The 27134-nt window shown below is 43.8% G+C and overlaps 1 protein-coding gene across 1 annotated transcript; it reads right to left on the bottom strand.

The window, feature by feature from the left end:
• Nucleotides 1–102: 102 nt before the first annotated feature.
• On the bottom strand, nucleotides 103–27134 carry aldh7a1 (aldehyde dehydrogenase 7 family, member A1). The gene is made up of 18 exons (XM_042333785.1): nucleotides 26845–27134; nucleotides 22670–22723; nucleotides 22474–22539; nucleotides 20639–20719; nucleotides 19304–19427; nucleotides 17183–17315; nucleotides 15190–15234; nucleotides 14713–14790; nucleotides 13190–13287; nucleotides 12941–12982; nucleotides 7278–7372; nucleotides 7037–7121; nucleotides 6302–6408; nucleotides 4243–4359; nucleotides 3803–3900; nucleotides 3318–3391; nucleotides 1708–1783; nucleotides 103–306 (listed from the first exon to the last, which is right to left on the bottom strand). The coding sequence occupies exons 1-18, from the start codon at nucleotides 27037–27039 to the stop codon at nucleotides 252–254; spliced, it is 1623 nt and encodes a 540-aa protein (XP_042189719.1). The 5' UTR covers nucleotides 27040–27134; the 3' UTR covers nucleotides 103–251.

Raw genomic sequence — 27134 nt, 5'->3', positions numbered from 1 at the left:
AAGTAGCTTGGGTTTCTCTGTGTGGCAATAAAACAAAGACGTGACTTGAGCTAGATTTCACAGTTAGTGTAAATAAAAATCCAAATGGGACAGAAGACAGTGGAAATTAAAAGTTTTCCACTTTATTGCACATTCTGTTTCATTACAACGGGGTTCTGCTTCTCTTGCACTCCAGCATTCTGTAACAAATTCTCTCTCGTTGCTCTTGGAGACAGAAGTCCCAATAGTTTGTGGCAAGTCACCAACACTAATTATTCAAATTTGATTCCTTGAGCCAGAGGGAGCTCCTTGCTGTAGTTGATGGTGCTAAAGTGAGAGAAGACAAAATAGTTAGTGAACACTCAGGAATACAGGAGAAGCCAATTGGGTCCATTGAGGCCGCATCACAACAAACCACTCCATGGCACTATTATCTCCCCTATTCTCACTTCTCTGTCTACTCAACATCATGTTGCCCCCCCACCCCCATCTCCCAATTTAAATGCCACAATTGCAGCAGAGATGGACATTGACCACTGCTGCGATATCAGCCAGTTGTTCGCTCTTCTATCTGTTAGCATTTAATTGGCTGCAAACCCAACCTGTAAAGAAAGGTTGATCCCACCTCCAAAATAGTCAGTGTGGGATAAAAATATTGTTCAAATAATTTTTTTAAAACACATTGAGAAAATTGGGAAGAGGAGAAAATAGAGCAACAACTTCCATTTATATAATGCCTTTCACGTGGGGTAGAGTTTCAGAGCACATAATAATGGTGTTGTTTGACGTTAAAGCCAGGGAGAAAGGGGAGGTAACCAGAGATATGCTCAAAAAGAAAAAAATTCTGGTGCAACCAGAAGGAAATAAAGTAAAGATAGTTCCACATCCATATTTATTTTTTATTTTAATTTTTTTAAATTATTTTAGTGTGTTATGGTTAATAATAATTAATAAGAGTTACATATATATCTATAATAAACCTAATGCTTTTACTGCTATAATATCAACATTTCAGCTTCACTATCACTGCACTAGAGACGTTATGCCAAATGAAGGGCGCTATATAAATGCAAGTTGTTGTTGCATGAACTGACAATGTATCACACTGGTTGACCCAGAAATCCAGAGTCTGACAGGATATTGAGTTTACTAAGTCATCCATAGTATTTATTAAACAGCTGCCATCTATGATGTTGTACATTAATAATAATGATAATATTCCTTACATTTGAAGCAAGACACCTGATATATTTCCCACTCCCAAGCGTTCTTGATGGATGCTGAAGCAGATCAGACCCATTTTATCTGGTGGATACAATCTGCAACATTGCTCACTGCTTCACTGACACCTACAGGACTTGCTTTGTATCTGCAATCAGCTCACCAGTATTGCAGGAGAAAGAGCCTATTTTCCTCCCGACCACAAGAACTTGCATTCATTTTGTCCCTCGGAGTCTCACAGGACCTCTCACTGGTCCTAACCTTACACACCCTTTTGACAGCGGTATTATAAAAATTTTGAAAAATCCCCAATTAAGAAAGAAAATCTGTTTGAGATCTATAATTTCAGCCAATTGTTTGCAGGCTGTTCAGTCTATGCATCTTTACACCCCACATCTGTTGAGATTGAAAGCGCAACGGTAAAGACAACTGCATACCGTCTTGAATCTTGCCTTATTCAAATGCCATTCACCCACAGCAATGTCAACCAAGACCCCATCTACCTACCAAGTAGACCTTCTCATGTAGTGTTTCCAAGCATCACTGCCAGACTCCCTTCCGCCACCAGTGTGTTTTTCTCCACCTTAAAAGAAATACATTGAAACATTCAGAATTCCTAGATATATTGAACAACATTTTGCAAAAGCAGGGTTCTTCTTATCAGTAATGTGTTGGGTAAAAGTCCCATCGGTTGGTAAAATTGATTTTGAGGCAATAATGGGATTTGCAGGGCGAAACACTGTCAAGTTTCCTTACTCCACACACCTCTGTTTACCTTGCAGTAAGTAGGAACCCAGTTGTTAGTCGATTGGCGGATTGTTTTTCTGGGGGTAATAATTCTTTCAAAAAATAATAATAGATTGACCGTTTGTGGGACACAGTTGTGTGAAATTGGCTGCCACGTTTTGCCCACAAAATATACAGTCAATTCACTTTACAGTATATTCTGTGAAGTGCTTTGAGACGTCTATAAGACGTGATCAGGCGCTATATCAAATGCAAGGATTATTATTATTTTATTATTGTTGCAAGGTATTTCTGAGATGCTCACTGTCTGTACAGCACAAATATTGGTGCCGACTCCGTATCAGCATTTAAACGAGAATTGGATAAATTAAAATAACTAGTAATAATATTCCAATTTAGCACCCTATCACATCAAAATTCTTGATAAACCTCACAGTAATTTTCACGTTGGGAGAGCAATCAAAAGCATTTGACAATTGACCAGGCTCTGGAGCTGGGGTGAGGGTGGGTGAAAGATGACCAAAGCTCGATCAAAGAGGTCCCTTTGGAGATGTACATTAAAGAAGGGAAGAGAGGGAGCAAATTAGAGGGATCTGGGAATGGAGTTCCTGAGACCAGGCACCGTGGCCAAAAAGCAGTCTGCCCATGGTTACTGGCTTGATTACCATTACTGTAATGTGTAGTGACTGTGTACTCTGTAGGCAAACACAGCAGCCAATTGGTGCAAAGGAATCTCCCAAAAAGTAGTGAATGACTGATTTATCTGGAAATTTGTTGGTCAGGACCCTGAAGGAAACCTTCTCTTCTTGAACTTTAACATGAATCTTTAACATCCATCTGAATAGGTAAACAGATCCTCTCATTAGCATCTCATCCATAGAACGGCAATTCCTCCTGCAACACTGAGGCGCAATGTCAGCCTAGACAAAGTGCCCGAGGTGAGCCTGCAACTTTCTGACTCAGGATGTTATCAACTGAGCCGAGCTGAGGGTACAAGCAAAGAGCAGGAGAATAGGATTAGAGCAAATAGCCCCTTGTGAAAATGTGCATAAAATGAGCTAGAATTTGGTAAATTCTTAAATACAGCCTTAATTAGTTTTCTGTAAATTAAAACTTATTTCATAGGAAAGACTGGAGCCAACAATTTGCCCATATCTCGATGCTCTAAAATTTTACAAAGAGTAAGTCTATATCTAGTTGGAATTTCTCCCAAAGAACTTAAAACCAGTTTCAGATGTAGCCTCATACCAGACAAAATTTGTGGAGATCTAAATTCGGGGAACAGAACAAAAATAAGTATTGTAAGAGCTTGTGCTTGCGAGTATAGCAAAGCACATGTGAGACACAAACACAAACCATTGATTACGTACCAAAAGCTCCTCCGATTTCAGCACCACTGGTCGGGATGTTTACGTTAACAATTCCACAATCTGAACCTTTGGGTCTGAACAAGAAAACAAGTTTATCAATCGAACCAGCCGAGCAACAAAAACAGCAACAAATCGAAGGAATGAGAGGGGACTTTAAAATTACTGCGAGTCTTAAAAGCTCCCTTTTCAAATTGATTGCACTGTAGCCTGGCCTTGTGATACTGAATACAATTTCAAAACATCTCTTACAAAAAGTACAGAAAAGCACCTCTTTTGATAAATGAGTCAACCTTCAACACATAGAGGTGAAAGCTCTCAGAACTATGTCTGTGTGCGGAGGGAACGAGAGGAGAGTGGTGAAAGCTGAGAGGCGGCTGGCAAGTAAATTATGCTAACAGAACAACTAAGGTGATCAGTTGAGTCCTACCCATGACCATATTCAAACAGAATTTTCTTAAAATAGAAAGATAAAGTCAGGCTGGTACCCCATCCAACGGAACATGCGACCCACGTCCTTGGTGAAGATGCTGCTGGAAAGCCCCTGCTTGACCTCATTGTTCCAGGCGAATGCTTCCTCCTCAGACTGCAAGAGAATAACTGTGTTAAAAGGTTTAAAACATCAAAGAGTAGTTATGCAACACACAGAAAATTAACGGCAAACAGGCAACACTTCAAACAGACAACAGCTCCTCTGCATAAGTGAGCAAGCCTTAAGCTAAGCACTCAAAAACGTACTCGCTAAAAATACTAGGCAAAATCATAACAGCAGAAACATAGAATTGCAAATAAGGAACTGTTTGTTCACTTGAAACAATAGGGATTACATGCCCAACATTGAGCTGTACAAGATTAAATGAGGTTTTAAAGGGCTCAAGATTCACCATCCTGTATTTTTAGCCATGTTGAGGTAAGAAATCTGCTTTACCTTGAATTTAAGCACATACAGAATGGGAGCGAATGTTTCAGTGTGAACGATGGCTGCATTGTGGGCAAGGCCGGTTACAATGGTTGGCTCCACATAGTTTCCTGGACGATTGATCACCTATTACAAGACAAGAGTCCATCATTAGGCATTCTTCCTTTGGCCTTATAACTCTGCTGCACAACATAAACTCAAAATGCCCCCAAACCAAATCTTCCCACTGGTTTCTCCCCCTCGGTGGGAATCTGGACCAGGTTGACCAATATAGCAACGGACAACTTCAAAAACCAAGGAGAGCTTGTTCCCAGAGATATTCTGACACACCTTCTTCCTAGGGCAGTACTCGTATCATCTAGGATTCTTCCAGCCTATACTGTTCCATATTCCTCATCAGTGAGTATTGCAGTGACAGGTTCCCCTAGCAAGTCATCGAACTCTGTGACATAGGAACACAGGAATATAGGAACATAGGAATATAGGAACAGGAGTAGGCCATTCAGCACTTCGAGCCTGTTCCGACATTTAATTAGATCATGGTTGATCTGTACCTCAACTAATCTTTCAATTCCAATATCCTGCTTTCGCCCCATATCCCTCAACCTTCTAAACTCAAGGGAATACAATCCATGTTTATGCAGCCTTTCCTTGTAACTTAACCCTTTTAGGCCTGGTAACATTCTGGTGAACCTGCGCTGCACCCACTCCAGGGCCAATATATCTTTCCTGAGGTGTGGTGCCCAAAGCTGAATACAGTCTCCAGATGGGGTCTGACTAACGCTCTATACAGCTGAAGTATTATTTCTTCCCCTTTATCTTCCAGGCCCCTTGAGATACAGGACAACATTCCATTTGCCTTTTTGATTACTTTTTACACCCGGGAACTAGATTTCAGCGATTTGTGGATGTGGACACCCAAATCTGTTTGCTCCTCCACAGATCTTAATTTCTCCCCATTACGAAAATATTCTGCTTCATCTTTTTTCGGTCCATAGTGGATGACCTCACACTTCCCTACATTGAACTCCACCTGCCACAGCTTTGCCCACTCACTTAATCTGTCTAAATCCCTTTGTAACTTCCCACTTCCATCTACACATCTTACTGAGCCTCCTAGCTTAGTGTCGTCTGCAAACTTGGATAGGAAAACTTTCTATTCCTTCATCCAAGACGTTTATATATGGCAAATAGCTGGAGTCCCAGTACAGACCCCTGGGGGACACCACTTGTCATGTCCCAACAATCAGAGAACGTTCCCTTTATCCCTACTCTCTGTTTCCTGTCTCCCAACCAGTTACCAAGCCACGTCACAAGGTTACCTCCGACTCCATGCGCTTCCATTTTCTCTAATAATCTTTTGTGTGGAACCTTATCAAATGCCTTCTGAAAGTCCATCTAAACGACATCCATAGACACTCTCTTATCCACCATTTTAGTACTCTCTTCAAAAAATTCAACTAGATTAGTCAGACACAACCTTCCCTTCGCAAACCCATGCTATCAAATCCCTTAATACCTTAAATACCTCAATCAAATCACCCCTCAACCTTCTAAACTTAGTGACCTCCTCAAAAAAGGACCTGTTATTGCAATGCAACCAATGCCACAGCTTTACAGAGCGAGTGAAAAGAAGTCCTAGAGGCAGATTAAAAATCTCTCCCTATTTCACAATACAAAACCACACATTGCTTCTGGCTCTAACCACTCAATCCCCTCCTTGAGGAGATATAAAAACAGAAAAAATAAAAGACGGCCAATATGGAGGAAAAAATACACCCAAAAAGTTCCTCCCTGACACCCAAAGGCAGTCAAGCAAGCTTCAGATAGATTTCATGTTGATTCATGTCACAGCGCTTTATACACACCAGAGCACTTTACGTACACACAGTTAATTCCTTCTCTCAATTTCTTATTTGCTGTGAACATTTTGACTGATAGTTGTAGATACAACAAACCGCACAGGCACTGATCTTAAAATGGTCGTAAAATATACAAAAGTTATTGGAGTCTTCCGTGAATCAAGGCAGCATTTTCTCTTTAACAAAAATAAAATTAGACACCTTACCTTTCCACCACAAACCACGTTACCACCTTGCTGTTTGGCCTGTCCAACTGCAGCCAAATACATGTCCACAGACTGCTTGGTGTGGAGGGGACCGTATAAAGTATTAGCTGACAGAGAAAAAAATTGTGTTTTACTGGACTTACACAAAGAAGAGTGCAATTAAATAGTTGTTAAAAACATTCTCCACGCTTCATAGACAAGCTAATTAACCAGGTTTGTACCCTGGTAAACTAATTCAGCTTGGTAGATTATTAACCCTCTCAAAGTTGATAAATCGAGTCCTGTCTTTATATATATCATCCATCAGGATTGGAGGAAAATAGACTCTCTCAGGCTGAAACGATCGGGGGGGGGGGGGGGGGGGGAGGGGTAGGGTGCTTTCAAACCCAGGCAGTGCCGCAGTGATCAGATGCATTGTTGATGACTGACCGATCAGTCTGCCTCGATATTGAGACTTGGAGATGTAAGTATGTCCTCAATCTGGCGAGTCAAATTGGTTCCTTCTAATTTATTTAAAAAGCAAAAAGTAAACACATAGCTTTCATGATTTTTCCCTCAAATGTAATGACATCCAAGCATAAGATTTAACCAGATAGACACTGGCCAACCTCAATATGTTGGAGGAAAATCTAAGCAAATGTAAGAGGAGAATGGTGCTTTCAGATCTCCGGCTGACACATGAACAGTGTATGAACAACGCAACACGTGAATTTCCACAATGTTTTTAAGACTTACATTCCAAAGGATCTCCGACGCGGATCTGTTTGTAAGCCTTGGTGAGTCTCGTGACCACTTCATCGTGAACACTCTCGTGCAATAGCTACAGAGCAGGAAAGAGAAAGGCTTCAAAAAGCAGTTGATTTGTAATATTTCGCAAGGTTTAACAGCTTTGATACAAGAAAGTCTTTTCTAAAAAAAATTGCAGCCTAGCAGACGGTTACTGAGAATCAAGTTGCACCGTGACAGCGTGGCTTACCAGGCGTCTGGTGGTTGTGCATCTCTGTCCCGCAGTGCCCACAGCAGCAAACAGGACGGACGGAACCACCATGTTTAGATCAGCATCATCAAACACTGCCGGGAGTCAAAGAGCAGCCGTCAAACTCCAGGTGGAGAGTCAACAACAACAACTTACATTTGTACAACCAGTCAGAGAGAGGCAGGGAAGTGACATGTTCAGAGCCATTCACAAACCAACAGGATTTCATCCTTAACCTCCCGGCTTTTGATTCAGACTTACTAAACCGGTGCGCAACCCGGGCATCAGGTTTGATACCCAGCCATCCTTCCTACCCCACACCCTGTCCCTGACCAGGACCACTTTCCTCCATCTTTGTCCATCTTCAACCTTACCTCACATCCAGCATCTCTGGATCAACTTATCCACACATTAGTCACCTCCTGCCTTCATTTTACCAATACCCTCCTGGCCAGTCTCCCCAGCTCCCCCATTCATAAAATCCAATTAACTCAAAATTCTACCACCTGTATCCTTATCATTACTAAACTCTGCATCCCCGTGTTTGCCGGGCTGCACTGGCTCCCTATTGCAGATTTAAGGCTCAGTAAATAAATAATAAATAATAATCTTTGCATTTAATATAGTCATATCAGGTTGGGAGGATGTTTCAACTGTAAAGTGTAGTGACTGTGTGTATGTTGTAGTGCAAGCAGCAGTCAATGTGCACATAGCAATATGTTACAAACAACCATGAAGTGAATGAGCAATTTCTATTTTTATTTAATACTTGGGATCTTATGACTAGCCTGACCGTGCTCACTTGGGAAGGAGGGGGTCCATTCAGACCACAGAGAGCATTCACTTGTTTGGCCTGTCAAGGACAGGAATGAACGGTGGTTCAAAAGGAAAAGGTGTGGAGTCCTGTAGCATTCAATCTACAACTGTTTGTGGGACACTGCTGGGCACATTTTGCCCACACAGTATACAGCCAATTCACTTTACAGTATGTTCTGTGAAGCGCTTTGAGACATCTCAAAGATGTGATGAGGTACTTTATCAAATGCATTATTATTATTGCTATTATTATTATTATTATTATAGTGGTTAGTGGGCTCGCCTCACAAGCAAGAGCACCCGGATTTGATTCCCAGGCAGGGTGAAACCTTAGACAAGTTTCCTTATTTCACAGTCCTCTGTTTATCTAGCAGCAAGTAAGAACCAGGTTGTTATTAACTTTCTGCGGTTAATAATTCCTCCAAAAAAAAATATTGATCACTCAATCCATAACTGTTTGTGGGACACGGCTGTACACAATTGGCTGCCGCATTTCGCCCACAAAATACAGAGTCAATTGTTTTACAATATATTCTGTGAAGCGTTTTTGAAACGTCTCAACGATGGGATAAGGCTTTACATCAAATGCAAGAATTATTATTATTATTATAAAACAATTTTGAGAGTCCAGGCAGTGTTTCCACTCTCTATTATCCATCTATTGACCCTGAAAGGTGTCTATAGTAACTGGACACAGGGATAGACTCAGGGACAGTGGTGATGTCCAGGATTGAATGGCCTGCAGACAATCACGGTCACAGCTCATACGTGAATAATGACCACCTGAGAGGTATCGGAGAGCGAATGCGCTGGTGGAACTCAGCAAAGCAACAACTCCTTCGGAAAAGATGAGCTGGGAGGGAAATTTATGAGATTAAAAAATTTTAAAATTAAACTTCAGCTGTATTAGTGCCTTGTTCTTACAAGAAAGGTCATTTCAGAGACTGCAGCAAATTAAAATACATTGCAATTTAAGTTAAAAACTCAAGGAATTGCACAACAAAAGTATCATAAATCTGTCTTAGCCATGCGGGATATCTCAAGGAAATAACAATCATATCTAGATATTGCTTTCCTTGCTATTACTTCCTATCCGTGGACAGACTGTCAGCTCAACCTGCGTGTATGGACCAGTCAAGAGTGAATACCCCTTCCTGGCCTGTGGATCATACACTGAGCAAAGCCCAAACATTGAGCAAAGTTCAGACAGAAAAATGAGCTGAATCGCAACTTTGGCAATAATAATAATAATAATCTTTCATTTGATATAGCACCTTATCAGGGTACGGGACGTCTCAAAGTGCTTCACAGAATATACTCTAAAATAAATCAATCGACTATATTTTCTGGCTAAAACGCAGCATTGGATTGAGTGACTGCATTTTTCTTTTTTTAAGGGATTAATAACCCCAGAAAATAAGTGTGCACCATGTCATGAGCAAAATCTTCAAAAGTTTGCCTGACACCAAAAGAGAAGACAAATAGCGAGAGACAATGGGCCCAGATTCAGAAGGATTTAGAATTTAAAGGAAGGGGCCACACAAGGTAACAAGTGCAGTTCAATGCAGACAGTGTAATACAGAACCAAAAGACAAATAGCATGTGTGAAACTGTACAGTTTCCAATCAGGAAAGTTATCCAAGGGGGTCAATCTAGGAAATCGTCAACCGAGTGTGTGGCTACTATAGAAACAGAGTAAAAGTCAGGTGAAAGTTCATCCTAAAGTAATAGACTTGTGGAATATGTTACTGTTGGAGAACTCTGAACTGAAAGGCACAAACAGGATCAACCATTTCTGGAGTAAGGAACATAGAAGAAAATAGTAGGGAGACAGATGGGGTTGTTCAATCTGATGTACATTTCTTTATCCTAATTTTATGTTGGTCTTAGACAGGAATTCCTTACTGTTTCTTACAATTCAGACCATATCAGTCTATTCCACAAATTATTTTTCAGGTAAAACGAAGCACAAAATAATCTGAAACCAGGATCTTAGATACAATAAATTATTGTGAATTATACGGTTTGCATCTCCCACAAAAATCAATTGTGGGCTGTTGTCACCATTTTAGAAACAAATATTTGCAGTGGGATTGTGTGACTGATCATTTGTGATCGTGTGACTGATTTTGTGTGACCAAGTTGAATTATCAGACAAAAACATCCACAGATCCAATCTGATGCATTTCAGGATTGGGCGTCTGCTGTACTTACATTAAACCACAAGATGGCACTCATGCACTTTGCAAATCTATTAAACTTGGACGTGACAGTGCTACTCAAGTGACTGTAGGAATATAATCAAATGACTGTCGTTTAAAGATAAAGTTTGAAATAAATAGCAAATGCTTGACACAGAAAATTGTTCTGCTTAACATCTACTCTTTCCCCTCTATATTGCTGTTCATTCTTTAGGTAGCATTGGGATCTTTTATACGCCATGTGTAAATAAACCTGCGTTATATACCACGTGTAAATCCTTTCCATTCATTCATACGATTTGCTGCTAATTGTTATAATTAATGAATTCTATTCTTTCATTCTGAATCAAATAATTAAGGTGATCTGTAATTCCTTCGTAACAATGTTACACAAGGCATACACAGGGCACTGCAGACTTTACTTACTCACTCACATGTATATGCTTTTATAACAGTTTGTTTTAGGATATCCCTGAAAGCAGAGAAGGCAGGCAGCAAAGTGAGTTGTTGTGGAAGAGTTCCAGAGACAGGGCTGTGACAGCCAAAATTTGGCCTCCAACGAGAGAGAGGGTAATGCACAGTACAAAGAAGAGGGCTTCAGTCAGAAGAGCAAACAGGATTTAGGGCTGTTTCATGTGCTATTGTCACTATTTTAGAAACAAATATTTTCAGTGGGAATGTGACTGATCATAAAACAATTACGATGCAGTAAAGCCGTAGAGGGATCTGAACATGAGAATCATGAAATCTTTGGCACTTGGAAAAGATGAGAATCGTGAGAGAACAAAACTTGACTCAAGCCACTGAGTCCTGAATATGCAGAGGTTTGTGAATGAAGGTCTGGATAAAGTATCTGCAGTGTTAGCTGTGTGGTAGAGTGTAAACAGGTAAGAAGGTGACGCGCAAATTTTTTTTCTTCTCTCTTTCCAAGTCTCTTGCGCTCGCTCTCTCTTTCTCATTCTCATCCTAGAAAATTGCAGTATAACACATTTGTAAGACTGCCATTTGTGCCATTGGGGGAAAGTCCTGTTGAGTGCATGTGTGTGGTTTCTAAGAAAGACACTTAGAGTGGCTAAATAGTGTCCTTAATAACCATGCATGCACACAACTTCATACGTGCACAGAGCATGATTTTCTTTGGCAGTCCTTCATTCACCTGTTTCAGAGCTGAATTATGATATCTGGACACGTTGACAATCTTTGCTGTGTTACTGAAGGAAGTCTGCACAAACACAGTAACAGATTGTGTCAGCCACACAAATCTTCCCTGTGTAGATAAAAAATGGCCAAAACCAATTCAAACGAAAAGGTCTGATCTTGTGCCCCGGTTAATCCCGCACTTGTTGAATGTCAAATGGCCAACCAATGACTATCCTCCTTGGGGGAGGAGGTAAGCGGCTGAACTGGCTCCGAGATGACATGCCTGGTAATGGAATATCGGAATCGAGCCAGCCCTCTGTGATGGTCTCAGTAGTCTGGTTCCTGAGCCAGGCGTCTGCAATATTCCAGGGCACTGCTGATGACAGCACAGCCAGTCTGGGTCATCGGCAGGACCTGGAAAGGCAGATCAGTCACTGGGGGCAGGGAATCATCCCCCTCAGCTCCTGTTAACCCTGCAAGCCAAAGCCCTACCGGGCAGGGTGGTCGTAGCTGGACAAGCAGCGGGATAGTTTGATGTACAGTAATATCACTGGCAAGCTATGCGGTTTTAGTTGGTTAGACTCCAGCAGTACCCCAACACACACTCTGCCTTCCATTCCAACAATCTATATCTGAGATTTCCATGTGTAAGTGGGAGGCTTGGAGATCTCAACTTGGTTTGGATACTCTTGTGTGGTGATGGGTTTCCGCATGTGTCAGACACCCAGCTGACCACAAAACAAACAAAAAATGACATTCCAAGACTCTTTACAGCTCCCAGCACTAACATGATTAGTGGCAGGAAGCCAAACTTAAATTTGTAAATTCCACTGGAGACCGCAGAGAATTTTGATAGTGTCTCATAATTCGAAATCTCAGAGTACGGTAATTATTGTCAAGACAAACTCATGTGAATTACCTCATACTCATGAACCTCAAACCAGATCGACACTGGATGTCCCACATCACAACGTAATCAGGGCATCACTTCTGATTCTGGGACCGGCAATTTGTTTATCTTACAATGATTGTTCTGAGTGTGTCTCACATCATTGCAGCCACAGAAACATGCAACCTTTTTATCTTTGATCTGGAACATTAACTGTAGGTTATGCTCACGTCGCTCCACCCAGCAGATTCCTAACACCTAACTAACAAAATATACAGTCAATTCACTTCACAATATATTCTGTGAAGTACTTTGAGATGTCTCAAAGACTTGATAAGGTGCTATATCAAATGCAAAGATTATTAATATATTATTAAAAGGGAAATAGAAGCACTGCCAACATTTAGTCATCTTAACTTAAGCAAAACATCAGGTTGCTCATACCTACCTCCTACCGGCTGACAACATGACAGCTTTTGCTGTGGATACATTCCATTGGTGCAGAGGAGGGAGGATGTAGTGAATAAAGGATCATTACACAAAGAGAATGAAAACCGAGCATTTCTAGTAAAAGTAGCCTCGTGTGCCAAGGCTACACTTCAGCACAGATACATTACCAATGATTGCATTGTTCCCACCAAGCTCCAGAAGCTTTCGTCCTAAGAGAAGGGGAAAAAATGCAGATCTTTTAAGCGATTTTCATTTAAAAAAAAGATTAAGTATCAAAACATTCCAACATTAAGCTGCAATTTTTTTTTACAAGTTTCACTCTTCACATACCAGTTATGTTCTGAACTACCATTTCTTTAAAAAACACATGGCAAAGTCAGTTAATATTGGTCTGTTTGAGTGGTACACACACTTACCAAATCGCTTTTGAATGTCTACAGCTACTTGATTTCCCACATTGGTGCTGCCAGTGAAGGAGAGCAGGTCCAGCCTCTCGTCTTTGCTCATCGCAGCACTGAGAGAAAAACCCAGACCACCCTCAGAGAAGCAAGGAAATTCTTTGAGAACATTTTACATGTATCTAAAAGTCCACAGAGTTGGGACTAATTGGGTTTTGGGGGAAAAAAAAGTAATGCTTGCATTTGGTACAATGTCTTTTTTGTCAGGAGGATATCCCAAAGCGCTTCACAGGATATACTGTGAAGTGGAGTGACTGTATTTGTGGCCGAATGCAGCAACTAATTTGCGCATAGTGATATTCCACAAAATTGAGTACTCACAAACAAAACCTTAATGTTTTCCTCATTTTAGAATGAGAAAGCCATCTGCTGAATCACTATTCTGAAACATTTTGCAAAAGGGAAGAGTAGCTGAAGAACGTAACCAACTGTTGGGTACTATGTGCTACCATACTACAATAAAATACAAAATTACATTTGTATAGCACCTTTCAGGTTGGGAGGACGTCCCAAGGCGCTGGGTTATAATGATTTCACATAATTACATTGTCAGGTGGGGTTTGCAAGAATATGTCCTCATGAACTGAGGACAGGATCGGTCAAAGAACACAGTAACGCTGCAATGCAGTGGTTGGGATGCATAAAGTCCAAGGTTGCAAAAGCTGGCTCTGGATTATCAGGTTTGTCTCTGACATCACTTTCTGCGTCCTAAGCATGTGTGTTCATTTATGAACCTTTCAGTAAGTGTCAGCCCGACTACTGCCCACTCAGCTACCACAAACATACACAACCATTAAAGGGTGTTTTAGAGGAACTGGGAGCAGTGATCCCAGGCTGGTTTTCCCCTCCATAATCCTGGGAAGGCTGGGGTCAATCTAACCTCCTCAATCAGTCCCAGCGGAAACCAGCTAACTCAGCAGAGACCAGGATTCAAACCAGCAAGTTCCTGATGTGTAAGCTGCAATTCCGTCCACTACATTATCAGTGCTGCCCTCCGTATTTCTTAAATTGTAGATTTTTAACATGTCTTTATTAAAGGTTCACTAAAAATGCTCAGTTAAGATTTAAATGCTCAGAGGCCTGCAATTTATCCATTTGTAAGACCATTTTATCTTAATATTTAAGATTGTGCACAACTGTAGAATATTCTTAATTTCGGTCTTAATTTGGAGACTGTCTGAATTCAGTTCTTTTTCAGAACTGCAGAAAATCAAGTTGCAAATTTAGACTGAATTTCCACAATCTGCACGATGATCTTAAATTTTAAAGACAAAATGATGCCACAAGCTAAGCTTAAATGACATTTCATATATTCTAGGCACAAAGGATTAAAATGATACCTGGGTGCAATTTTATATTTGAAGACCCTGAAGTTGTATTGGACTGGTGACTGGGATGGTGGTCAATTCACATGCTCCTAATGGCCATTTATACCGTATGATCTCTGGGATCAGCCTATTATAGTCCTCTTGTGCACTTACCCAACATCAGCTCCGGCACAGGTTAGGGAACAAATAGCACCTGGTAGTTTGTTGTCTTCTAAAACTTTTGCAATGATTCTGGAAAACAAAGGGAAAAAAGTGCCTTGGTGATCCACACTCCATTCACGTTCTAAAAGGAAAATGCTATAAAGTTTTTTTTGAGTTAGATCAGGGTGAGATGCAAGCGGAAACTGTGCATAAATATATTCAAATCAAACAGTTATACACATGGATTTTTTTGTTGTTGTTTGCTGCATTAGTTATGAAAGGTGCATTGAAGTTTATTAAGGATTTCTGAGGGGGAATAAAAAATCACCCACACCCACATTTTGCTCTTAAACTTGCTCCAAAGGGAGGTCTTCAAAGAAAATATTTTAAGAATGCTTTTATAAGACAGAATGCCCCCCCGCCCCCAGATTAAACAATGATTAGTTTGACCTAGGAAGAAGCAAATCTGAAATGGAAAGAAAATCATACTGTGTGACTGCAACGCTGGTCAGAGGTGTAGTAGGAGCCCCTTTCCTGTGAATGCAAAATATAAAGGTAAGTTATCTTTTCTCACACAGAGAAATTCTGTGGTTTATTAACTGCTCCATGGGAGGATCATAGAGAGCACTGAAGCCTCTTTGCCTCCTGCTCATCCCTCGCACCCTCCCACCATCGGAGGTCACACTTTCAGCCACTACACCCCGAAACTCTGGAACGCTCACTCACAGTCTCTCTGCCTTTTCCCCTCTCTCCCCTTTTCCAAGTCCCGCCTGAAAACCTTCCTCTTCAACCGTGCTTACGGCCACCTCCCCACCCGCCTCCTGCCTCACCACTGTTAAGCGCTCTGAGACGCTACCCTGCGTGGAGAGCCCTATATAAATACAATCTGTTGTTGAAGCACCAACTTATTATAATAATAATCCTGGCATTTGCTTTATCAAGGCTTCAAGATGTTTCAAAGCTCTTCACAGAAAATACTGTAAAGTGAATTATACTTTGTGGGCATCACAAGGTCACCAATCGGACATAGCAGTGTCCCACAGAAAAAATTGTAGAATGAGTGACCAATTTTTTTTTGAAGGAAGTATTACCCCCAGAAAAGCGATTAACTAACAACTGGATTCCTGCTTATTGCTAGGTAAACAGAGGAGTGTGGAGTAAAGAAACTTACCCAACATGTCACCCTGCCAGGAATTGAACCCAGGTCTCTCGCTTGTGCGGCAAGTGCTCTAACCACTGCGCTACAGGACTCCACAAACTTCTGGAGCTACCAACTTCAGCCGCACCACTCTGTGCGATCAGTATGTGTGTGTCTATTGGAACCCAGACCTCCAAGCTAGGCAAATACTCACACACAAAGGGTTCAAGAGCAAAGTATATTAGCACAGAATCACATAGAAATCCTTCTCAATTTCATTGTATTTTAGTTGCAATGCTAAATTTAAATCGGCAGTTTAAATATTCATACAAATTTTAAAACTTAATAGATAAGGACTTTTAATGTGCAGCTTGAATTGGTGCAATATTAGGTAAAAAAACATGATTCGCGCTTTCATTCAAATCACGGTTCAGACCCGCATAAGCACTCATCTCGCCTGAAAAAAACTAATGTGATCTCTGCCCCATAGACTGTGGAGCTTTACCTGTAGATGGACCTTAAAACCCGTAGTCTATGGGGAAAACCCAGAGAGTTGACAGACAGAATGTTCAGCGGGCCGGGTGAAATCATGCCCCCGGCCGGATACTATTGGACCATCCTGGCCTGCATACACTTCCCATTTATGACTAACAGAGAAGTATATTTTTACAATGATCATCAATTATAGCAATCTTTTTCCCTACATCTTTATAATGGGATTGATTTTAAGCAAGCAGCACAGATTTAAGCAATGCAATGTAAGTAATACATTTAAATTAAAACGTCCTCAAAAACCCAGAAAGCTGACCCCCGGGTCACTGTGTCCATTTATGGAGACAGGTTTATACTTTGTAGACATGACAGTGAGGCCATCAGTCCCTTGCAAAAGCGGCCCAATTTTCAAGGTTACTTTGCAGCAGGTTTTACGATATCCTCAAACTTTGAGAGTTTGGGAAATAACAGTATTTCCAACTAACAGAATCAAATGCCAACGGAAATGTAGCTACTCCTTTAACATTAAAGTAGTAAAGGCAATCGAACCTTGAATCTTTGTAAACTATACAAATGTAGCTCAAACTGCTAACTCTGCACGGTTGCAGGGGACATCTTTCTGATGTGAAGGATGCTATACAAGTGTAATTTGTTTTTGTTGCAGTTAACCGGGACGATAAGGGAGGCGAGATGGGATTTTCACCCATTCATTACTGGTTGGATTTGACAGTAACACACTGCTCCAGCCCCTCCCCATCAATCGTCACAATGCAGCCGATTATATACACCAAGCCCCAATCCCCAGAATAAACGCAGAATGGAATGAAAGTGATTGCTCGCATATTTGCTTACCAAAGGCAACAGTTCCCACAGACGAGTGCAAGAGCGTTATTCCAGCCATAAACCGCCACAGGGAAGTTGAACGCAGTGATGATTCCCACAAGGCCAAGTGGATTCCACTGTTCTATGAGAGCATGGCCAGGGCCTGGGAAGGAGTGGATGGACGTTAAGTTTCAATTGAAATGACATTCTCAGTCTCTTCACTCTGTGTCCACTCAACAGATTGTTTCTCTTAATCTCACTTAAAAACTCTAGATAAACATTAGGTTGTTCCGCCTGTCGATAAGCCAAAATAAACTGGAGTCCTGTTAGAATGCAGTAGTTGAAAATCCATAAAACCCTAATTTGCGCTACAGTGAGGAGCAATAGCCGGTCACAATGTGCATGGATGTATCCAGTTAACTTGCTCCCTGCACCCAGGCTGGTTCCAGCACTAAAAGAAAAATTGCCAATGTCTGGGTCATCAGGTCACAATAAATGTCACTTCCAAATTGCTGCAAAGGATGGAAATAACCTGAAAGTCAGACATTTTAGCAGAGCTTTTGCACACACCCCCAGCTCAGGTGCTCTATCCCACAGTGCAACTGCGTTACAGCCGTTAAAATTCCAATTATAAAGAAGTAGGTTATAACAGGGCTGCATTGTACTGTAAAAGGGAAATGTTGTAATATTTGTAAGAGAGGTCACTGCTCTAACGTTCCGGATCTGGAATAGCACCTACACATTATGTGTTTATCCATATTCCAGTCCAGCGACTCTCGTCAACTCACACGTTAAATTGCAAATCTAATTCTAATTACAGAGAGCATTCTGTTGTGTAATTCATATCCAGGAGGAATACGTGGGTTGGAATTCTAATCAACCTTATGTGATATAAGAGGAATGCCCATCAGCGACTAACAATGCCAAAGATATCGCGTTCATCAACAACAACTTGCACTTATGTAGCGTCCTCCACGTGGGGTAGCATCTCAGAGTGCTTAACCGTGGTGGAGATTGACTCTGAGCCAGGAGTGGTGGCCGTTAGCATAGTCGAAGAGGAACATTTTCAGGTGGGACTTGAAAGAGGGGAGAAAGGGGGCAAGGCAGAGGGATTGAGGAAGAGTGGTCCAGACTTTTGGGGCACAGTGGCTGAAAGTACGACCTCTGACGGTGAGGCAGAGGGTGCTGGGAACGAGCAGTCGAGCGGATGCGCCGGTTGTTGGATTGGGGAGTGAGGAAGTCGGAGAGGTAGGGAGGTGCCAGAGAGTGAAGGGATTTGAACATGAGAGTGAAGATCTTCAAGTCGATCCATTTGGCAATGGGGAGCCAGTGGAGCCTGGCCAGAACTGGTGAAATGTGGGTATGGAGTTTGGTCCAGGTCAGTGTAGGCAGCAGACTTCTGAATGAACTGGATCTTGTGAATAGTGGAGCTGGGAGACCGGTGAGGAGTACGTTGGAGTAATCCAAGCGGGAGATGACAAACGCATGCACAAGGGTTTCAGCTGCATTTGGGGTAAGGTACAGTCGGAGGCGGCAATGTGATGGAGGTGAACGAAGGCGGTCCTGGTCAGGGACCGGATGTGGGGGAGGAAGAACAGCTGGGGGTCGAACCGGATGCTTAGATTTTGCATTGGTTCAGTGAATCCATTTGCTGATTGAAATGGAGGTGGTTGGTCAAGTTTTTTGAGGAGGGATGCGATAACAGCGATTTTCAGAGGGAATGGAACAGAGCTTGAGGAGAGAGATGGTTGACCGTGTCAGCCAGTAGGGGAGAGGAGGGGGAGTTGAGTGGCCAACAGCTGGGTGGGGAAGGGATCGTGGCAGCAGGTGGTGGACTTCATCAGGTGATTGTGGTTGAGAGAGAGGAGGGAGAAATGAGGGGGGAGTGACAGGATCCATGGCGGAGGGAGAAGGTGGTCTGGATGGTCTGGGTGGAGTGGAAGGGGACATGAGGAGGGAGGCCAATGCAGCCAAGCGAATGTTTTCAATTTTTGAGGTGAAGAAATCTAGGACCTCTTCAAACTTGTGAGTTTGATCTGTGGGTTACGGTTAGCACAAACCAGAATATCAATCCATAGATTGAGATTTCACTGCAGCATATGGGGATAAGCAGGAAGTGTCCAGCATTCAAGAATAACCTGTTCTACTTACGCTCAGATGGCAGCATAGGCCCCCCAAACATCCGAGAGAGTCCCACAGCGTAGTCACAGATATCTATGTACTCCTGCACCTCTCCTACACCCTCAATTGAAATCTTGCCCATCTCCAGAGAAACCTTAAGACAAGCATGGAGAGATAAAAAATGTCAATTCAGCAAACCGTTGGGATGGAGAGAATGATGCCTGTGCAGTTCAGAGCACAAAATATCACCACTCATGAAATCTAATGACAGACTCGCTTCCATATTTCTAGTGCCCACAGCGCCAATATAAAAATGCCTTTATATTATTATTAATAATAAATAATATATTATTAATAATAATCCTTACATTTAACATAGCATTTTATAATGTTGTCGTTGAGACATCTCAAAGTGCTTCAAAAGACATCCTGTATTTAGTTAAACCCCAAAAAATCTCACGAGTAAAACAGTAAATGCACCGTCCTGCTAACTGGCAGCCAAAATGCTACCATCCATATGTCAAGAGGAGATTGAGAGAGTTGGCTTCATCAGCTCAGTTTTGAAAATCTCACCCTTGCAGAGTACTTCCCACCCCCCCATACTCCTATTGCAGCATCAAGCTTTTTTTTAAGTCACCTGGCCTAAACCGTTCCAATCATTAATTACCCTCTAGTTGAAGAAATACTTCCCGGTGTCTGTTTGGAAATTGCTCTTTACAACCCCAAACCTGTTACCTCTTGTATCGTCTTGTTCTCCTGTCTCAGTGCATCTGAAAATATTGTTCTGAGTTTCCTTTCTCAACCCCAATTAATATCTTATATAACCTCTATGAGGTCCATTCTTGGATATCTCTTTTCAAGACTGTAATCAATACGTTTCTACTCTCTAAATTTAAACCATACATTGAACAGCATTGTAAATTAAAGTTGGAATATATGGAGCTACTAGCAATGTAGCAGTGATAGAAGTGACTTGGTCCTATTTCCCCTTTTCTTTCCCCCCTAGCTACAATTCAGCCAAGCATTAATTTGCGAAGTGCCCTTTCAATACTGACCAGTTGTGAGCAAAGCAAACATTTCATTGACTGAAACACAAATGACCGAAGGCACAGTCAAATAGGAAGGTGTTGAGACACGCCTTAAAGGGGGCGAGGAAAGGTGTGAGATGAAGAGTTCCAGAGCATGGAGGCAATAAGGCCGAAGGCCCGACCCGCCGATGGTGGGATGGGAAAAGCGGGGGACATCAAGCGAGCCAGTACCTGCCAAGCGGCGAGCGCGAGCAGTTTGGTAAAGTAAGAACGTGAACAGAACGTAATGTTCCTCTACAACAGCAATCAATGAATAGCTCGAAACCACAAGACATACCAAGTTGCCCAGGACTTTAAGCTTCTTTCTTAAAGCATCTCCAATTTGTCTCACAATTTCTCCACGTTTGGGTGCTGGAATCTAAATAAAATTAAAAAAAAACACATTTCCTTTATTTCATCCTCTATACTTTGGGCCCACAGTTTAAGGTTCAGAAGATAGCTAATAGGTCACTGAATAATTTGAAAGTGCTTTACTTGGTTTAATCAAACATGAAAACAAACACATACACATTTAATATATTTCAGGTTCTCTTGCCAGTGACCTTAAAATCCTTTCCAAAATAGCTTGGTCATTGTTGCAAAACCTAGGTTTCTGCCAATACAACTAAATGGAACATAAAAGGTTTTTGGCAGGAAAAACCTCAAATGATCAGTCAAACTACAAAATGAGAATTGTTATTGTTTGTACTGCCCTCCTCCCTAAGATCCAAGCAAAGCACAATCTGTCCCCAACAAACAATATGCCACTGATACAATTACATTTAGGAAAACAGTGTGGGTCTTGTTGACAAATAATAATAATTTTTGCATTTAAGATAGCGCCGTATCATGTCATCGAAGCGCTTCACAGGATTTTCTATAAAGTGTGGTAACTGTCTGTGTTTTTTTGTGGGCAAATATGCAGCCAATTTGCACACTGCTATGTCCCACAAACAGCCATGGAGTGAGTGACCAATTCTATTTAAGGAAGTATTGGCGTGGACGTTGAGATAAACCCCTTTCTCTTTTCGAATAGTGGATTGGTATCTTTAACATTCATCTGAATAGGCAGACAGAACTTCATTTAACGTCTCATCGAAAGGATGCCACCTCCAGCAAGTACCACATTGAGTGTCAGCCTAGACTGTATGGGTTCTAAGTCCTGATGTGGGCCTTGATTCCCCAACCTTCAAAGTGAAAATGCAACCAACTGAGCCAGGATGACACACATAGAAACAGAAAGAACTTACAACAACAACAAAATTACATTTGTATCGCGTCTTTCATGTCGGGAGGACATCCCAAGGCACTGGATAGTGTTTCAGACCTGATCTGTGGGTTGAGATTGGGGAGGGTGGAGGGCAGGGGGAGAAGGAGGTTGATCAAAAGCACAGTTGAAGAGGAGGGTCTTGAGACAGGTCTTGAAGGAGGCAAGGGAGGGGCGAGGTGCAGGGACTGCGGGATGGAGTTCCAGAGGGTGGGGGCAAAGTGCCTGAAGGCCTGCCCGCCAATGGAGGGGTGCGTGAGGCGGGGAACATAAAGCAGGCTGGAGCCCGCTGAGCGGAGGGAGCGAGCAGGATGATAGGGGTTTAGGAGGTCACAGAGATAGGGGGAGCGAGGCCTTGAAGGGCTTTGAAGGTGAGGACCAGGATCTTGAACTATATTCTCTGTGTGATGCCAGTGGAGTCGGGCGAGGATCGGGGTGAAAGGATCACGGAGTCTGGTGCGGGAGAGGACACGGGCTGCAGAGTTCTGGATGATCTGCAGCCTATGGAGGGAAGAGTTGGGAGGCCGACAAGCAGGGATTTACATAGTCGAGCCTGGATATAATGAATTAACATTACATTTTTTTAGTACCTATAGTGTCGAAACGTATCAATATGCTTCACTATAATTTGGTCACATGTCATGTCTAGTTTCTTTTTATGCAAAATTTGATAACGACACAAACAGCTATTTAAGTGAATCATGAATTAATCTAGGCAGCCCTAATGAGCTGGTTAACTTCGCTAAATTTTATTAATGGTTTCTCTTAAGCCATCTTGTCCTCAATTTACACAAAAATATTTTATTGAGAATCTTTAACTCAAGTTCTATTTTCTGCAATTTCTAATTATTGCAAAGGTCACTCACATCAGCCCATATTTTCCAGGCTTCTTTAGCTTTCTGCACAGTCTCCTCATAATCTTCTAAACTGGCCTAGAAGATAAACAATAGAAAACCAAAGGCAATTCACATGAGTAACGCTCAACATAACATCTGCAAATGTGTTGCAAGTGACAAAATGCTCACTTTAACAGCTACACAGTCTGAACATTAAAACAATTACCTGTTTGACTCGTGCTATCGGTTCATTGTTTGAAGGGCAGTAAGAGGTGACAATCTATAGGCAGAACAGAAGAGCTTTGTCATGTACAGGCTTTGGCAATATTACACAATACATAACATTCATAAATGTCATACGAAAAACTAAAACAATGCTAGAGATTTAAAATACTTTCACTGCGAGCTGGACAACGAAACTCAGACAATGGAATGAAAGTCCTTTTTCTTCATCGTAGGACATTAATGGTGGAACATGCAATAGGTTGGGGCAGTCTGCAGCCTGGAACGAGCTGTAATTAAATAACTTTCATTCAGAGGAACCATAAAGGTGGCCTGTTGTGGGAAATGAAAAAGATGCACTCCTATAGACAGCGGGATCACAAAAAAAAGCTAGAAGTAATCATCTGGTTTTATATGGATACCGGATATCACAAAAACAATTCTCACGGCAGATCCCGCAAGCCTTATATCCACATGCACAGAACGTTATCCCCTGCAGGCTGCCCCCAAATGTCCAGAGAACGTGTAAAAGCAATGGTGGCCTAATATGGATCAACAACACCTCCTATTGGAAAAGTGCCATTACAATACAATAAACATTGACATTTATGTCACGTCTTTCACATCGGAGGTCATCCAAAGGCACTGGATAGTCCAATATTTGCACCAAAGCTGGGGGTGGGTGGCAAGGGGGGGGGGGGGTAAAGATTTAGGCTGCTTACCTCACCCCGCTCCCATGATGAGCCTGTCCTACCAATGAACTAGGCAGGATGTTTTTTTTATCAGCCATGCCCTGGAGTACTGTGACCACCTGAATCAGACACCAGACTACTAGAGACCACCAAGCGGGTGACTCATCCCAATCTTCCATTGCCAATAATGTCACCTTGAGGCTAGCCAGGTCAAGGCAATTCACACAATGAGTTATACTTCAATACAGTGATTTTTTTATGTAGGTAAATAGAGAAGCTAATCTATGCCAGCAACATCCCACAAATGTGAATGAGAAATACAAATTTATAATCTTTTTGGTGAATTTCTAAGAAATATTGGTCACACTTGGATAATTTCCTGATATCTGAAATAGGGCAATGGGATTTTTAACATTCACCTGAAATAAAATTGATTATTCGTTTCACGGCTGTTTGTTGGCCCTTGCTATATGCAAACCGACTGCTTTGTTCACCTACAATACACAACTAACAGAAACCCCTCAAGACAATCTGCTGCAAAACCTCAGTGGGCCACCCCCTTAGAAGTTCTAGCTTTAATTTAAAAGATGAATTTGCTTTAAATTGCCATCCGCGGTAGCCAGCTCACTCACTGCAGGCCCCACCTGTCTCAATTTCTCCAGTGGAGCATTAAATCACTTCTCCCAGAAATCTGCTGTCTTTGGCTATCGGCGCCCGAGACAGCTGTCTGGTTTGCCTGTAGCTAAAGCAGTGCCGCAAACTACATGTAACAATACTTACTGTAAATAACTTTGAAATGGTTGACATTATAGGAGCTACATCAATTATAATCTCTATAATTGGAGTCCTATAGCTCAGTGGTTAGAGCACTCGCTTTGCAAGTGAGAGACCCGAGTTCAATTCCAGGCAGGGCGAGACTTTGGGCAAGTTTCCTTACTCCACACCCCTAATAATAATCCCTCCAAAACAAAACAATAATAAATTGGTCATTTTCAATCTATGACTGTTTGTGGGACATTGCTGTGCGCAATTGGCTGCTGCGTTCGCCCACAAATATACAGTCAATTCACTTTACAGTGTGTTCTGTGAAGTGTTTTGGGACGTCCTCCCGACGTGAAAAACACTATATCAAATGCAAGGATTATTATTATTATTAATCATTGTTATTATTATATGCCAGTGGATGGTTCTTTTGCAGCTGTTAAATGCTCTCACCAGTGTTGCTTTGGCTCCTGGATTTTTTCCTGCTATGGCTTAGTCAGGAACTCACAAACAAATGCTTAGGACGTTCTGAACATAACTGCTTTTAAAAGTGGATCAAATGCTACAGACGTGTGTAAAAAATAGTTTCTCTCTCTGTCTCAAAAAGTTTGCGGAACTTGTTTAGGAAAAAGGTGGCACTGGTCTGTGATTGAACAAAGGCAAGTTACAAAACAACAAGCAACAAGTTACGACACAAACTCGACTTGAATGCTAACAAATCCAACCTCATTCTGTAACCTCAGGAGGTTTAACACTGTAGTTCACATTGCAACCTTCACATTTAATCCCACCAGCAAAACCAGTCGATACTGTACACGATCAGACTGAACCTGGTCAATACAGGGTAAACATGTCACATCATCACCACCAGCAGTGTGTGTCAGGATGCCAAGTCAAAGTTTTCAGTGGTTAAAACCTTATTGTTTTGTTTAAAGCTGTCTGATCGAGGTCGATCTCAGTGACCAAGTAACCAAATGAGAAAGCAAGTACACAAATCAGACAGGTCATTTGCAACAGCAACGAATAAAGAGTGAGTTCTCCTACGCGTTGCTCTGCAATGAGACAGCAACAGGTTTCCAAAGGGAATGATCCCCTCCAACTCAGCCCAGCCCAGCTCAGCCCACAGCCCAGCTCAGCCCAGCCCAGCTCAGCCCACAGCCCAGCTCAGCCCACAGCCCAGCTCAGCCCAGCTCAGCCCACAGCCCAGCCCACAGCCCAGCGCCCAGCCCAGCCCACAGCCCAGCTCAGCCCACAGCCCAGCGCCCAGCCCAGCTCAGCCCACAGCCCAGCTCAGCCCACAGCCCAGCTCAGCCCAGCCCACAGCCCACAGCTCAGCTCAGCCCACAGCCCAGCTCAGCCCACAGCCCAGCTCAGCCCACAGCCCAGCCCAGCTCAGCCCACAGCCCAGCTCAGCCCAGCTCAGAGCCCAGCTCAGCCCACAGCCCAGCTCAGCCCAGAGCCCAGCTCAGCCCACAGCCCAGCTCAGCCCACCTCAGCCCAGCTCAGCTCAGCCCACAGCCCAGCTCAGCCCAGCCCACAGCTCAGCCCAGCTCAGCCCACAGCCCAGCTCAGCCCACAGCCCAGAGCCCAGCTCAGCCCACAGCCCAGCTCAGCCCACCTCAGCCCAGCTCAGCTCAGCCCACAGCCCAGCTCAGCCCAGCCCACAGCTCAGCCCAGCTCAGCCCACAGCCCAGCTCAGCCCACAGCCCAGAGCCCAGCTCAGCCCACAGCCCAGCTCAGCCCACCTCAGCTCAGCCCACAGCCCAGCTCAGCCCACAGCTCAGCCCACAGCCCAGCTCACCCCACAGCCCACAGCTCAGCCCACAGCCCAGCTCAGCCCACAGCCCAGCTCAGCCCAGCCCACAGCCCACAGCTCAGCCCACAGCCCAGCTCAGCCCAGCCCAGCCCACAGCCCAGCCCACAGCCCAGCTCAGCCCACAGCCCAGCCCACAGCCCAGCTCAGCCCAGCCCACAGCCCAGCTCAGCCCACAGCTCAGCCCACAGCCCAGCTCAGCCCACAGCCCAGCTCAGCCCACAGCCCAGCTCAGCCCACAGCCCAGCTCAGCCCAGCTCAGCCCACAGCCCAGCTCAGCCCACAGCCCAGCTCAGCCCACAGCCCAGCTCAGCCCAGCTCAGCCCACAGCCCAGCTCAGCTCAGCCCACAGCCCAGCTCAGCCCACAGCCCAGCTCAGCCCACAGCCCAGCTCAGCCCACAGCCCAGCTCAGCCCAGCTCAGCCCACAGCCCAGCTCAGCCCACAGCCCAGCTCAGCCCAGCTCAGCCCACAGCCCAGCTCAGCCCACAGCCCAGAGCCCAGCCCACAGCTCAGCTCACCTCAGCTCAGCCCAGAGCCCAGCTGAGCACAGCCCATAAATAGCTTTGACGTGGTCGAGAGTTGAACAGAAAGCCTCCCTCCCCCCACACCCCCCTCCCCCCACACCCCCCCCCACCACCCCCTCCCCCCCCCACACACACACACCCCCCACACCCCCTCCCCCACACTCCCCTTCCCCCCCCACCCCCTCCCCCCCCCCACCCCCCCCCTCCCCCCCCCTCCTCCCCCCCCACCCTCCCCCCCCCCCCACACACACACCCCCCACACCCCCTCCCCACAACCCCTCCGCCACACTCCCCTTCCCCACACACACCCTCCCCCCTCCACACCCCCTCCCCCCCCCCACACCCCCCCTCCCCCCCCCCCCCCCCCCCCCCCCCCCCGCCCTCACCTCCCCTCTGCCAGCCCAGGTCCCGTTGAAGACCCCCAGGTTGTCCTCCCTCAGCCCCAGCTCCCGGAGCCAGGCATAGCCGGGCTGCTGGATCAGCAACGTGGACATGGCAGCCGAGTGCCTGGAGGCGCAGAAGGTCCTCGTCCTCCTCCCCAGCAGAGCCCTGGCGAGCGGATACACGAGCTGCAGCAACATGGATGCAACGCAGTGAAGTGCCAGAGCCCGAGCGATGGGGAAGGGAATTCTCCACCTCGTTGCGTTGTGGTTGGTAAACCCCGGCGCTGCCCCCT

This window comes from Callorhinchus milii, unplaced genomic scaffold, assembly GCF_018977255.1.
Source record: "Callorhinchus milii isolate IMCB2004 unplaced genomic scaffold, IMCB_Cmil_1.0 Scaffold1, whole genome shotgun sequence".
Lineage (NCBI taxonomy): Eukaryota > Metazoa > Chordata > Chondrichthyes > Chimaeriformes > Callorhinchidae > Callorhinchus > Callorhinchus milii.
The sequence above is the reverse complement of the archived record's forward strand: the minus strand, read 5'-3'. Positions and strand labels throughout refer to the sequence as shown.